At 42.2% G+C, this 15,405-nt stretch overlaps 1 protein-coding gene across 13 annotated transcripts in view; it reads left to right on the forward strand.

The window, feature by feature from the left end:
- Positions 1 to 2,984: 2,984 nt before the first annotated feature.
- The window catches only part of HERC1 (HECT and RLD domain containing E3 ubiquitin protein ligase family member 1), a 127,002-nt gene continuing 114,581 nt past the window's right edge, over positions 2,985 to 15,405 (forward strand). For 9 of the 13 annotated variants that reach the window (XM_078884586.1, XM_078884649.1, XM_078884626.1 and 6 more), the window contains exons 1-6: positions 2,985 to 3,138; positions 4,535 to 4,626; positions 9,066 to 9,244; positions 9,830 to 10,226; positions 10,677 to 11,143; positions 11,244 to 11,339. In XM_078884586.1, coding sequence (XP_078740712.1) covers positions 9,086 to 9,244; positions 9,830 to 10,226; positions 10,677 to 11,143; positions 11,244 to 11,339 — 1,119 coding nt within the window. In that variant the 5' untranslated portion in view covers positions 2,985 to 3,138; positions 4,535 to 4,626; positions 9,066 to 9,085. Of the gene's footprint in view, positions 3,139 to 4,534; positions 4,627 to 4,731; positions 4,769 to 6,287; positions 6,313 to 9,062; positions 9,245 to 9,829; positions 10,227 to 10,676; positions 11,144 to 11,243; positions 11,340 to 15,405 lie in introns of those variants that run through there. The other 4 variants (XM_078884591.1, XM_078884611.1, XM_078884604.1 and 1 more) reach the window with 4 other exon arrangements.

Here is a 15,405-nt window from a genome sequence, read left to right on the forward strand (position 1 = left end):
AAGAGTATCTGTTACTTTACTGCAGTGGTAGTTCCTTACGCCAAACTTTACAAAAAATATTAAGTTAGAAATGACGTCCTGATTATGTATATTTCCAAAATACAGAAACCTTGAACGTCTCAAAAGCTGTCCTGGATGAAAATGAAATGGGTATTTGATCCTTATGGCGGTACCCCAGGGTACCAAATAATATTAAATGTCCGAGATAATGAAATATTTTATTTCTGGGACACTATTTTTTTCCCACGGGTGTACTGAACTCCGCGACTGGTGTGCCAATCAATCCGACATCGGCGCCACTCCGCGATGTCGAAACGCAGCGAGGACGATTGCGCTGAAACCCTGAACGCTCGCACGCACCACAGTGCATCGTGTACAGCTCGTCGAGATGAGCCGATTGATGCATCGCCGACCATCAACAGACTAAATAAGTAATATTAAAAAAACAACTTTTTTTTAAAACACGCTTTAATGATTCTTAGTTTTTTCGGTAAAGTCACGTAGAAGGGAAGTAATAAAATAATAAAAATAAAACATAATAAAATTAAACAATTCTCACGACGTTTCGGCCACAACGCAAGCAGCCGTCCTCAGGTGAAGGACGGTTGCATGCGTTGTGGCCGAAACGTCGTGAGAATTGTTTAATTTTATTATGTTTTATTTTTATTATTTTATTACTTCCCTTCTACGTGACTTTACCGAAAAAACCAAGAAGATGAATCCCTGCAGTCACGAAAGCTTTAAATCGAAATTTACGCTTTAATGAAATGTACCGTACGAATAATGAAAGAACTCCACGATTCCAGGAAGTGGCCCCGAAGCTTGCCATAAGGTAAGGGGCCTTGGTGATTTACAGCCAACGTCAGTTTAGCGGGTACAATTAGACCCAAGCCGAAACATAACATATAAAATAATGTATACATTTTGTTTTATATTTAATGATAGAAGATAGTATTTTCATCTGTATGACATAAGTATACCAAGTTTGCAGTCGATACCACATTGGGACGTGGGTAAAAATGTAGTTACAATATTTGAGGATACAACAACCGACATAGTGAGTTAAAAATAAAAAAGCATATCATAATAAAAAGCGTGCAATAATAAAATAATGAAAAGCGTGCAATAATTAAAAAAAAGCGTGTAACAATAATAAAAATGACTGCATCACGGACATTATGCGAGAGCCGGGGTACTAATATCGGCATAAGGTTCATTTGTAATACACTTCACTGTACAATTGTGCAATGGAAGCATTTCTCGAGGCTCAATTTTTTTTTTTCACGAAGCCCCTGCATTGTAATGTTTTGGCAATTCCCTTCACAAGAGTTTTGGATGTCGGAGAAAACACAAGTAGCTGGAGAAACCCAAATACCGGACTGTATCCACACAAATGGGTTAGAGAACCTACTTGCTGCACTGCTATCTCCAGGCTACCTTCAAAGTTCAACCCCGACGGGTTTGGTAGTTGCATATATCCGCGATTGGCACTCATTTAAACACATTCCTGCGGAGGGAGCTGGTAAGTAACGTTGGGTTGCTCGGTCATTGGCCAGGATCAACGGTGGCGTGGTGTATTCCGCAAATATGCCCGACTGTGATGGCGGGGACAAGCCGTCGTGAGTAGGTTAAACGTTGAGTTTTATAAGGGCACCACGGGGTGACCAGCCCCTCCCCACCCAGCCCCACCCCTCCCACCCCCCACCCAGCCCCACCCTCCCCACCCCCACCCAGCCCCACCCTCCCCTCCCCACCCAGCCCCACCTCCCCACCCAGCCCCTCCCTCCCCACCCAGCCCTCCCTGCACGACGGACATAATAATCCCCTGTGGGCTGGTGTAACCAGGAGGTTCCTACCAGTAATAGTTTGTTTTATGTAACTGACTTCTAAATTATAGTTAGTGCGACTGTTCCTTAGAAAACACCCTCCCCACACCTACTTGGCAGGGACTCTCCCTACATTCAGTTGTATTTTTAGTTGCCAAAGGCCTTATTTGAAATCGCGCCGTGTCTCTTTGTAAATGTAAGTGTGATTAATTAGCATGATGGTGAGAATATAAATGAGGGCGAAGACGGAAAGAGAGATGATAGTGGAGGGCTGGGGTGAGGATTATGATGGTGGAGATAGTTGGTGGTGGAAAGGGCAATTTTGACGAGAGCGAAGATGACGAATACGGCACAATGAGAGTAACGTATTGGGATGTTTATAATTACGACACCAAATTATGATGAAGTTCATCAACGTGATCACGATCATGACCCCATTGCCCTACGAATTCCTGCGGAGGGAGCTGGTAGGAACGTTGGGTTGCTCGGTCAATGGCCAGGGTCAAGGGCGGCGTGGTGTATTCCGCAAATATGCGTGAGTAGGTTAAACGTTGAGTTTTATAAGGGCATCACGGGGTGACCAGCCCCTCCCCACCCAGCCCCACCCCTCCCACCGCCCACCCAGCCCCACCCTCCCGACCCAGCCCCTCCCCACCCTCCCACTCCCCACCCTGCCCCTCCCCACCCAGCCCCTCCCCACCCAGCCCCACCCTCCTCACCCAGCCCCTCCCCACCCAGCCCTCCCCACCCTCCCCACCCAGCCCCACCCTCCCAACCCAACCCCTCCCCACCCAGCCCCTCCCCACCCTCCCCACGCAGCCCCTCCCAGCCCCACCCTCCTCACCCAGCCCCTCCCCAGCCCCACCCTCCCCACCCAGCCCCTCCCTGCACGACGGACACAACAATCCCCTTGTGGGCTTGTGTAAACAGTGGGGTTCCTACCAGTCTAAATATTCTGATGATTCAGAATTTTGTGCAAGTCACGACCCTGGCCCGAGCAGCAGCATCAGCAGCCCCCAGTAGGGGGCGATCAGTGCACCAGCCCCGCCCCCCTCGGTCCCCTCGACAAAACCACAGAAACTTCCACTGGTCACAAACGCCTCCCAGGCAGAAATCGTCTCTCTATCCGCCTATAACTTCCACGTAAGCGGCGCCCCGAGGATATTTTCGTTGCGAGAAGCCGGCGTTTGGTGGTGGTTGTTGTTGGTGGTGGTGCTGCTGCTGCGACTGCGGCTGCAGGGAATGGTTTGAGGCAGAGAATCTCGCTCCGTCTCCCGTTAGCGAGGGCCTGTCCCTCTGTCTGGTCGTCAAGGTGAGCAAACAACACACGGCTGTGGTGGTGGTGATGGTGGCGGTTGTTGTTGTGGTGGTGGTGTCCGCCAGCGAGGCTGTTGTGATGTTGTTAATCGGATTTGTGGCTTGCGTTAGGGGGGAGGTTGACGGGGAAGGGAATGGCCTCGGGCTTGCACGGGGCTCTGCCGCGGGACGCGCGCTGTCACCGGTAGGAGCCACCAGGATAGAGACGGGGGCTGAGTCTGGGCCTAGCCCGTGTCGTTATCGGGATACCTTTCTCAGGCTGCAAACAATTGCTTACACAGGCGTGACATATCAAGCATTGCCAGCACCGTGTACGTATATAATCGGGCTCGTGAGAAATGATTGTTTTCGTGCTTGCTCGTATCATGCAATTTAGCTACGTGTTAGAATGACGGCACGACCGAGGCGGTGCAGCTTACACGAGGCTTGATGATATCGTCCTTAATCTTGTCTTTGCTTGCTTTAAACTACAATCCAGTGCTGTCATTGCGATTTCAATGTGCGCCTCACCTCGGGTGCCGACTCACGCGAGGCACCAAACACACGAGGCAAAAAAGAGACATCTTGAACGTGGTTGGTAGCTGTGCCTCGTCCGTACCGTCGGGAGGGACACGGTACAAACATAACAAATAATACGGAGGCGAAGGTGCGAACGAGACGAACATCACAGACTACCACACACACAGACATGGGCAGTTTATTAACGAGAGAGGAACAGCAACCGAGGCCGTAGGGGTATAATATTGGGCGGTACCAACGAGATGTAGACGATAGGCAAATATACTTGTTTCTTACAGCGCAAACGAGACGGTACAAAGACGGCGTAAAATAATCGATATTTTGAACGGTATCGGCAGCCCAAGTAATCTAATCAATAGGGTGAATACTTACACGCCCAGGCAGTGGGGAACGCTGTTGTGCAGTGCGAAAGGGGGGCTTCTAATATATCGTCTGCTTGTGCAAATTGTGATGCGTTTGTGTAATGAATGATACATTTTGGAGAATGGATGTCAATCTGGGTTGTGGTATATCCCATCGTATAACTGCTATCTAAATACGATCATTGCAGTGCCTCCTTTGTAGGTTACTCTTGCAGAGATACCAGCACGGGTACCGGTCTAGTCGATTTAAAAAAAATATGCTATGCCAATGAGCTTGGTTTTAATGTCAGAATACTCTTAATTAACGCAGTGTATTCCATTTATAGACGTGCGCTGTTGAAGGTGCTTAAAGCACGTGTGCTGTGTAAGTGAAATGCAATCGTTATTTTAAGAGACCAGGCCATTTTGAAAACGACACCCTTCATGAAACTGCTGTGTGCCCTGTGAACATACTCTATGATAAATAGATTTTAATGATTTTTACTGATTACTTTACTTTGAATTTTTCAGAAATCATGGATTGCAAATTTGTATGACTGCCAATAATGACTTCACAGCTGACATTTGAAACCTGAAACGACAATTGAAACATCACAAAAATAGTAGGTTTATCTTTTGTGCGTTTTAACTATTGTTTTTAATTCCCTAATGTGCTTTTGAAATTGGTAGTTCAGGAAATTTGTATTTAGTATTAGAATCTATTCAATATTGCTGTTTGAATTCTGCTGCTCCACTGACATTCAGGTGAGGTGAACTGCTATGGTATTTTAGTATTATGATTACTATGCCTAGAGGGATGGGAACTATTTTATATGACGTGCTACTGTTGAGCATTGATTCAAAGACAACACTTTATGTAAATGATGAAAAAGTGTGCAGGTAGGTAAACAACATAGGATATTTAACAACACAAAGGTGTGCTCACAAACAGCAAGAAGGACACATCTGTTCCTGCCTTGCATGTCATGTGACCACATTGCATGCCAAATACTCTTGGCCATAACTAAGCCACCAGCTCGAAAAAGCTAAATGTTTGGTCATGTATAGGTAACATTTTAAACTATTTTTGAGGTTGTAGCTTGATAATATGGCCCCAAGAAACCGCTCCGATTTAACATTTTTAATCACATAGACCGCAGTGACCCAAATAAGTCAGCTGTGTACCTTTTTAACATCTTTTATAAAGACTGTAAACCTTACATAAGTAATGTTCTAGGAATTTCTCTATACATCATGGGCTGCCAGTTCTACGCTCATGTGGTCTATGACAAACAGTGTCATCTTACAGAACTTGATTAAGGAAGCTTGGCAGCTAACTGGAAAACTAAAGGCCTCAGGAGGACTATTACTTGCTGTCTTGCTAAAGTGTAGCCAAAAGGCAATAACATAAACCACTGAAGCACTTTTCTCCAATGTCATTTGAGGAAATTGTTAATTAAAATATAAAGTGAAACCCACACAGTGTGAAACATATTACTTATTTGACCTGAGAATATTGGGCTGAAATGTGCTTGTACAGCCTCGTTTAAAAACACCTCAAACATATTTTTCAACTTATTTTGTTCAACCTGGTAATATCAATGTAAAACAGGACTTAATTTATTGATTTCTCTTCATCACCAATCAGTCGATCAGACTGCTTTAAATTGTATTGAAGTATTTTTCTTTTCATGTATTAAACCACAACATATTCCCGTTGTAGCTGCAAGATCTGATAAAAGATTTAAATCGTTGGCAAGGTCTGGTGGCCTCGACAGCTTTAGACCTGATTACCTCTTAAACGTGATCTTTTGATGTATTATATACTTTTTTGTAACTATGTGAATGTGATATTTTCAAGTGAATAAATGTTGTAAATAGTTTTAGAAGTAAAAGCTATTGAGCCCGTGTTTTTTGCACATGTTACCCAATCAAAAATATCTGGTGGTGACAAAATAGGGTGTTTTTAACGAGTCTTCATAATTATGTGACCTATGCCAATGTATTGTTTTTAAAAGATGCATAGCTAATGATATGTGATGCTGTTGCCAGTGCAGTATTTTTTTCCAGTTTGTTTTACTGATGTCAAATGCCTCATGATAAGATAATACAGTTGAAGATCCTCCAGATTTTTTGTTGTTGATTTGTCCACTTAGGCCGGGTATAAAGAAAAGTTAAATATATCGAAGCATAAAATTGCAATTGGACAATTATATGAATTGTGGAAATGTTTATAATTGGTAGAATGGCTGCATTGAGACGAATAACGGTTACTTTCATTTAGGAATGTGGCTGATAAGAGACAACACGTGAGATTACTTTTATAATTTTTTGTAAAATGTTTGTACCAAATAGGTATTCACGAAGTGCAAATTAGACTTACGTGTTATTGAATAGCTCTACCCACACTTAAGACTGACCAGTGATAATTTCTTAATTCGTACAAGCAACATTGCTTGTATTCACTTGATGTTTTCACAAACTTGCTTCTGTCCAATATACAGTCATTCTACCCATTTGCAAACATTCCCATGATTCATATTACAATCATCATCCTGCATTTTTATCCTTCAATTAATTTAACTTGTATTTACAACCTCTGAGGGTAAAAAAAATAACAACTCCGTGCTCTTCTAAGGTGCAGATGTGCAAGGGCACCACTATCTGATCACAATACATCTACCATAGAGTGGCAAAATCCGGAAAAATAATATATTAAATTTGTTTACCATTGTTATGCATCATTCACTGCACAGTTTCTAAATTGTAAGTCATCAATATGCCAAGTAAATAAGTTTACAATGTAATATTTTAAAGCGGAAAAATGATTAGGCAAAATAAATATTGCAAAATGTCTCTTTTTTTTTTAAGAATATTAGAGAAATTAAGAGTTGCCTTCATATAATGTAGAAGGAGCAACTGGCTGGCTGGGCTACCTGAGCCGAGGCAGCACTAGGTTGTTCCAATCCATCTTTTGGGTAAACAATAAAATACCACTGAATAATATTTTTCTATTACAGTACTGTAATAAATTCATGCGAACACAACACCTTTTTCATGACCTGGCCATGATCCTCTCCTTTCTCGCAACTCGTGCAGTCTCTTAAAGCCAACTGTCTCACAAAGAGCCCGCCATCGCGTCGTCACATCACAGTACACCATAACATATTTGTGGAATTGTGGAACAAGAAATGGGGGGAGAAAATATTTGAATCTGAAGCATGAGCCATGCCCCTAGGACAATTACAGTTACAGTGGCTGAATTAATTGTTTTGAGCATGTGTGGAAGCTTCCATCATAGCAATGATCACATCCTCAATTAAATAGTTTTTGCAAACCAACTCTTCAGGCAGAGTATGTACAAGAAACATTGGATTCACTGGCACTCTCAAATATGTTTTTTGTCTATTAACTGGAATGTACATGATAACCCGTTTTAAGTGTTGTCTTATAAATTAACCAGCTATTGAAAGTTTTACAAACAGCACATTGTAAAACTTTTTTTTATATTCTTGTTAAATTTCCATTGCCAGTTTTCGAAACTGACAAAAGTTATGGTGCTATGGGAATTCTGTTTAGCATTCTTTTTTTAAGCCGAGTGTGCAAGAGTTGAACAATGCATTGCTTTATTCCAGAGCATGTTTGGTGCACTAAGCAAACTCCATTTTATACAGTCATATCCATTCAGAGAAGTCAAACATTGAATGTACCCTGATTAAGAATGTGATTGTATAACTGGTAGAGACATTGCTTGCATAACTGCACAGTTGTATATGAAAAACATTCTAGTAAAATGTATTGTATTTATTCTAGCAGTGGTGCCCTGAATATAATTTATTGCTTTCTAGTAGATGAGCAAAAATCTAAATAAATGGGTCCCACTTGAAGCCAAATAGTAAACACCTTAGTCTATACATCTTGACTTACAGCCTTCGTGACGGCAGGAATTCATATTCTTTGGGTCTTTCGGCCAAGCCACGTAGATAGAAAATAATAATAATATCACGACGTTTCGATCGCAACACAAGCAATCGTCATCAGGTGAGCTGCTGAGGCAGGAAAAATATATGGCGGTAGAGCTGCTAAGGCAGGATGTTATAAATGTTTGAGATGGGTGCAAGCCCAAGGGTAAATGGGCAGGGCTAGAGATTAAATTTGCATGTAAATGTAAGATCATGCAAATTTACATACACATTTCTTACATTGACATGCTAATCTCTCAATGCAATGGCCACCCCCACAGCTTCATTGTCGTGGGTATGGCTCAGTTCTCCGATATTACATTTACATGCAAATTTCATCTTTAGCTCCGCCCATTTACCCTTGGGCTACACCCATCTCAAACCTTTATAACATCCTGCCTTAGATTTCGATTTAAAGCTTTCGTGACTGCAGGGATTCATATTCTTGGTTCTGCTTGCGTTGTGGCCGAAACGTCGTGAGAATTTGATTATGTTTTATTTTCATTATTTTATTATTTCCCTTCTACGTGACTTTACCGAAAGAACCAAGAATATGAATCCTGCCTTAGATCCCCCGCCATATATTTTTACTGTCTTAGCAGCTCTCCCGCTATATTTTGTCACCTGACGACGATTGCTATATACGTGGCTTTACCTTATTGTATATGAAGTTGCTGCTGAGCACATGGTAGCAGAAACTTATTTAGTCAGGTATTTAATGTGTTTTTTCCCCAACACGTTTCAAATGCCAGGCTGCAATACAATCTATGCAGTCTTCATCAGACATTCCGAGTATCCTAACATTGCCCTGCCTGCCATTTTAAAGGTACACTATACCACTTTAGTTGGTGCTAGGATTATTAATTATTCTAATTAATGGTGGCTATAATTCATGGTGGTAATATAAGGACATCATGGCTGTGTGCTTTGAGTTGAAAGCAAGTGCCCTCTAAGTACAGATCGTGATTTTTCTATTGTCTTTCATCTTGTAGAAAACTGAGGGTTGATGTTTGCATTTTACTTCTGTACTGGATAATTTGAGCAAAAGACTGCGGCCTAAGGATTGTTTTATTTTGACCCTGTTGTACTCCAATTAGCAGCATTTTTCAGTGAAGATAAGATGGCGAATGTAATTCCTCCCGTGAAGCTGAAGTGGCTGGAACATCTCAATGGCTCTTGGGTACTTGAAGACAGCGAGTCCATCACCACACGAGAAGGGGCATCTGCCCTTTATGACCGACTCTTAGCTAATAAGGAAGTTGTTGCGCTACCACAACAGGTATTGTACCTTTTGGACGTTTCTCTAGAGAAAAGTGACTAATATTAAGCAATTATACGACACAATTTTTAAGAGTATTGTACCGAGTTTTGTCTCTGTTGGAAGGAGTCCGATGTACACTTCTCGTTCTAACTAAACCAGCAGCATTTTTCAAGTTCATTATAGCTCTCTAGGTCATTTAGGTTAGAATATAATGGCACAAGTTTAAATTTGTCTTCTTATTTTTATGTATTCGTGTGTCATGATTAATTGTCTAAGGCAATGAGGTTAGCGAATGGCTATGGCTGACATCAGTGACGAGTGATATCTGAATCAGTTCTCAGTACCCTCCACCAGCCTGTGCTGTCCAGCGTGATGAAGTATGTTGACGCAATCTCTATGGATGACAATGCATAGGGGGGGTGTTAATCAGGCAGTGGATTGAGAAAGCTGTAAAGTATATTTTTATTCAATTATAATCACAATCTTCCATTCGTATCTTCCATATTTCCATTTAAGTATTTTAGTTTTTGCAACTAGGGTATCCCCTTGCTTGTTTATCACCAAATGTTGAATACAATTAATATGATGGTGGTGGTGCTGCAGGTGATGAGGCTGAAAGGCCCCCAACTGCCAGACTTTGAGCGGGAGTCGCTGTCAAGTGAAGAGCAGGAACACTACCTGGGAGCACTGCTTGCCAGCCAACTGGCCCTCGCCAAGACTGTATGCTCAGACTCGCCCTTCGCCGCCACCCTGCGGCAGCGCCTCCTCGTACTGCAACGCATCTTCTATGCACTCGCCAGCAAGTACCATGACCGGGGACGTGCCCGCCAGCAACAAGCGTCTGCTCCAGAGGGTGGCTCAGGCCCCGGTGATGCAGGGAGTGCAAGCGAGAGGCAACGATCGGGAACCGATGCGCTCATCGAGATGGGAGTGAAGACGGGCCTCAGTCTGCTGTTTGCGTTGCTGCGTCAGAGTTGGCACTTGCCTTCCCAGGCACCAGGTTATGATTTTTCCATTTCATAAAACATTTTGGAGTAAACAGCATTATTTTTAAGGTGTGTTTTTTAGTCTGGCAAAAACTCATAAACATTTGAAATGCATGCATTGTTGTAAGATTGAAAACTACGTGGCTTATTTTATTTCCTATACCACATTTTTTTCAAACAGCTTCCTGTTACCCTTCGACAGTAGGAATCCAGAAGGAACATTGAAAGATCACATCACATTTTTCTCAAATGCACTAACATGTGCAATCAACTTACTGCATACCAATCTTATTATAAACAGTGGAATCTGTCTTAACGATATTTTTACAAAATGGAGTCCATTTTAGTGCATCATTGTGACCATGAAATTGAGTTTGTAGGTATGTTTATCATTAAACTTTGACCATAGAGTTGATTAAAATATTTGTCTAATTGTACGCATTGTTGACCTCTCTTTTTCACAGTCGCACTGCCAGGTCCAAACCCAAGTTTGTGCAATGATGTGCTAAGCACAGCAGTCGAGGTACTAGGGTCTCTACCACCCCTCTCCCTGGCCAATGAGAGCAAGCTCCCACCTATGGGGCTGGATTGCCTGGCTCAGGTGACTGCCTTTCTCAAGGGAGTTACAATGGCATCGTCGGGCGCTGACGTGCTTGGCCGCCGCCTGGCCTGTGAACTGCTGTTGGGGCTGGCAGCCCAACGGGGCTCCCTGCGCTATCTACTCGAGTGGATTGAGATGGCCTTGGCAGCCTCTGGAGGGAAAGTACCTGATGTTGACTCAACTATGGCTGCCACCACAACAGCTGCTACCACTTCCACAACTGCAGCTTCCATAGTCTCCTTGGAGCCTGCACATCAATCGATGAGTCTGGAGGGCATGATTGGATACGACTGCTTCATGAGTGTGCTCACACAAATGAGGCGCTCCATGGTGAGATTTGACTGCACAGTTAACCGGATTTGACAACATTGTTTAAAAGTTATTGTTGGAAAGCTAATGCCCTTGATTGCATTTGTGTGTGTGTGTTCAGGGTACGTCCTCTGAGCACAACCAGTGGAGAGAGCCCAAACGAACACCTGATGGCCTCTGCTGTCTCTACCAGGCTGCAATGTGTTTGTTTGAGGAGGTAAGAAACATTTCCCGGTCACTAAGCTCACTTGGCAGTGATACTTTTTCCAGTACAGCATCCACATTTAATTTGAAGAGATCTGGTCTTTTTTAGGAAAACATTGCAAAGAATAAATAGTGCGGTGATTTATTAAAAGGTTTAGATTACCAGACACTTGTATATGGAAGAAAATACAATAATTACCTTTTTGTATGCCTCCTTATGTACTTGTGCTATACATTATACATTGTGTTTATGTGCGTATAACTTTTCAATTTACTGTGGAGCCTACTGAGAAATGTCACTCCAATTCGCCTATCTACCCCTGTCAACTCTCGTAAATATTTATATTTGCATCCCAGCTCAAGACACGTGTGAATTGGCATGAATGGAATTTGAGCAATATTAAAGTAATGGTCTGAAAAACTGAGACAATAATTGAAAATAAATAATTTTCTATGTCATGTAACTCTGCTCCTGCCAGGTGTGAAGGGTATGGGGTTTTCCCATTGTGGAACCTTGACAATTATAGGTCTTGCATAGTATGACTTTGAGTAAGTCTCTGACTTGATTCGAATGTGACTTAAGCTTTCGTGACTGCAGGAATTGATATTCTTGGGACTTTCGGTAAAGTCACGTAGATAGGTTCAAAGAAAATAATAAAAAATAACAGAAAACTACGACGTTTCGATCGCGTGTGTTGTATGGGCTTAGCAGGTTCTTTATTTTATTAAAAAAAACATTTGACAAATCTTTATTTCGATTTAACTATGACAACGTTGTGGATTGGCTAATCTCAGCATTTTGCATGCAGGAAGCAGTGGCTGTAGTTGATTTCAGAGATTTAATCAAATATATATTTCATATGAAGAGTGTTGCCATTAGCATGCATGAGGAATTAAATGCTTTACAAATGTAAGACAGATTTTTCCACCAGAAATATGTTTTGTTACATTAAGATCATTTGTTAAACATATACCAAAGAACCACTAATTGTACTTCATTCGCAGCAGTACAAACAAGGATATGTGATGGCTGAAGCGATCACGTGTGATATTTTTGCCTTGGTATATTTTGATTCCCCTTGGAATTTTTTCCCCACCTCATAATGGATAATTCAGCTCCTACAATGCTGTTTTTAACGGAGATAATTTTCATGACAAACTGCAACATGAGCACAAATATAAAGGCTGAACATAAATAGTTTGCCTACAGGGTTTCTCGAGCATTAAAGTGATTTCTTTGACATAATTTGGTGTCTGCAAAGGTAGAAATCACGTGATCGGCAGGTATTTCCCTGTTTATAAATGTGTCTAAATACGTTTTTAAGTATGTCACCCATGCCCTTCGGCAGCCTATTTGTTTTATGTCTTGTTAAATAGATCTTGTGACAATAGATGTTGATATTGCAGCCAAAACCCTGGAACTGGGCTACTATGTAAAATGGGTCATTGCCATAAAGACCTTATCATGTTACTCCTCTTCAGCAAATATTGTCTGTTTTGTCACTCGGAGCTTTGAAAGTGAAGTGCTGTGTCCAAACAAGATTTATTTTACAATTAAACAAGGTTCTGTTTCACCAACTAAAAATAAAATGTTAGTTTCGTCCATTAGCCTACGTGCATTCCAAATCGTTTGCAGTACAGCAATCCCTCGTCAACTGCGGGGTTAGGTTCCTGGAGAAGGCCGAGGTAGGCATATCCGCAGTTGCTAACGTACAGGGCCTATGGGAAATAGGGGTTAGGGGGGAACCACGACCGCGGTCAGACTCGTAATAGCTTAATTACGTTGCCTGTTTCTGCACTAAACACGAATAAAATATAGTACATTACACAATAACATAAAACACAAACGTTATATTAGCTTTAAATCCATGATTATGACAACGATGATGAAGATGGTGGGGGAAGGGGTCGTTAGGAGGAGGGGCTCAGGCCCCCACCCTCCCTCTATTCCTCTGGGTCATCGGTGACAAATGAGGAGACAGGCGCAGTGGCACTGCTGGCTGGATCGGTGGTGGTCGTTATTTTCTTTAAAAAGGTTAGGATGTGTGGCTGCTGCATTTTTTTCGTCAGTCCCAGTACACCTCCCTGTGGCATGGGTGGCGCGGAGAACTGCGGCCCCGCGACATTTAAATTTGTGTTGCGGACCTGTGGTTGCCTGTGGATGCTCAAAATTTCTAGGCCGCGTTTTGTAAATTGGTATACAGATAATGCACCGTATGTACCGGTACATGAATTACGCGGTTGGTGAGGGGTTGCTGTATTTAATAAAGTAGGCTAACGTTGGATGAGGTCTGACCGGAGTCCCATTTGCAGAGCACGGCCTGTTCAAGAAATTCTGCCTCATTGCCTGATATCATTGGCAAGGGACCTCCATAAATTCCAATGTTGTACATCAAAATTATACCAAATAAATTACACACTGATAGTGGATTGTGTGTAATAAAATAAATGGACAAGGATATGTTTTACCATGGAGTTCATGAATATATATCCGATATTGGGAAATTTTGGCAGCATTTGTTCAATAAGCTACCCTGATAGTGACTAGATGTGTCGTAAGCACACGGCATCTGCATATATTTAAAACATCAACATTTCTTTAAAAAAGGCATTGTGGTCCTTCTTAGGTTACCGTCAAAATGTGAGCAAATGTTTGGCTTACAGGCATTAGTGCTCATGATAGACAACTGTGGACCCAGTTTCATCCTTATTAGGACTCCTCAGCACATTCGTTACCAATGCTCACTGCTGCAAAAACTGCCTCTGGTAACCATATTTGTGGAGTCTCCAATTCCACATTATGGGGCACATTAGCTTGGCTAATGCAAAACACTGTGTGAAGAGCACACAGCCTCTACATGTGAACACTACTAGCATTTCTGCAAGAAGTGCATTGTGATCCTCTTGTCTGAGATTGCCATCAAAATGCATTTGAGCAAATCTAACTGATTGATAGGCAGCAAGTGAGTCTTTGGGGTGAAATATATTTTAATACCTTCATAAGTAATGTATTTTTGTCAGAATTATGTTATTTATTCCTTTAAATCTTGTAGCGAATTGATGTTTAGAACTTATCTTTAAATGCATTGAATAGTGTTCTTATACAGTGCCATGTGAATGTCATTCCATTAATAACTTGGCAAAGAGGTTGTTGCTATGTCTGAATCTGAACAGTGTTGGTTGTCATCCAGCCAGAAAGTGTCAGGTGTCTGAAACTGGAATAATATTTAATTTAAAATGTAACACCTAAAATGTTTTTGTTGGTATGACTGCCATCATATGACAAGAGGTTGATGCTGTACAGGAGACCCTTGAATATCACGATATTCAAAACTTAAGCCTTACCTAAATAATTGGGTTGGGTACATGGCTACCAAAAATGGAAGCATCACAATTTAAATAAGTACTGTACTGTATGCCAAATCAACAACAACAAAAAATATTTGAACTAAACATGTTAAAACCCGATACAAAATACGTTCCTAGACAATAAATATAAATACTGAACTTACCGATGCAGATTATGTAAAGTGGGTGTGTATGTGTTTGTACGCGAGTGGGGAACGGTAGTGCTATGGTTAGCGTGCTGTGCTACGATCCCGGCAACCCGAGTTAGATTCCTGCTCAATCCCAACACATGTGACGATTATCTGAATTGGTCCTGGGCCTCCCCTAGATTGACTCGGCCTCAAATGAATACTTGGTGCGATGTGTAAACTTCGCCACTGGGGAAAAAAAGGCAGCTGGGCGTGGTGCTGGCCACCCACTCCCCCTGTCTGCCATGCCGGCCTTCATCGGTGCTCGCTAATAGCACTTGCCGCAACGGCCTATTAAAGCTATATGAGGGATCTTTGTCTTTGTCCGCGAGATGCTTGCACTGCAAAGGTTGAGGTGCGACTGACTGCCTCGGGTTCCTCGCCCAACCCGCCCCACACCCCGATATGAGTCGATGATACAATATTTCTGGGTATAGTATACCAGTGAAAGGCCAAAACTAACTCCCCTGATGGCTAGGTTGAAACCGCAAGCATTAAACCCGTGATATTCAAGGGTGTCCTGCACTATATTTTGTGACTGGT

The sequence above is a fragment of the Lampetra fluviatilis genome, chromosome 3, assembly GCF_964198595.1.
Source record: "Lampetra fluviatilis chromosome 3, kcLamFluv1.1, whole genome shotgun sequence".
NCBI classification, from domain to species: domain Eukaryota; kingdom Metazoa; phylum Chordata; class Hyperoartia; order Petromyzontiformes; family Petromyzontidae; genus Lampetra; species Lampetra fluviatilis.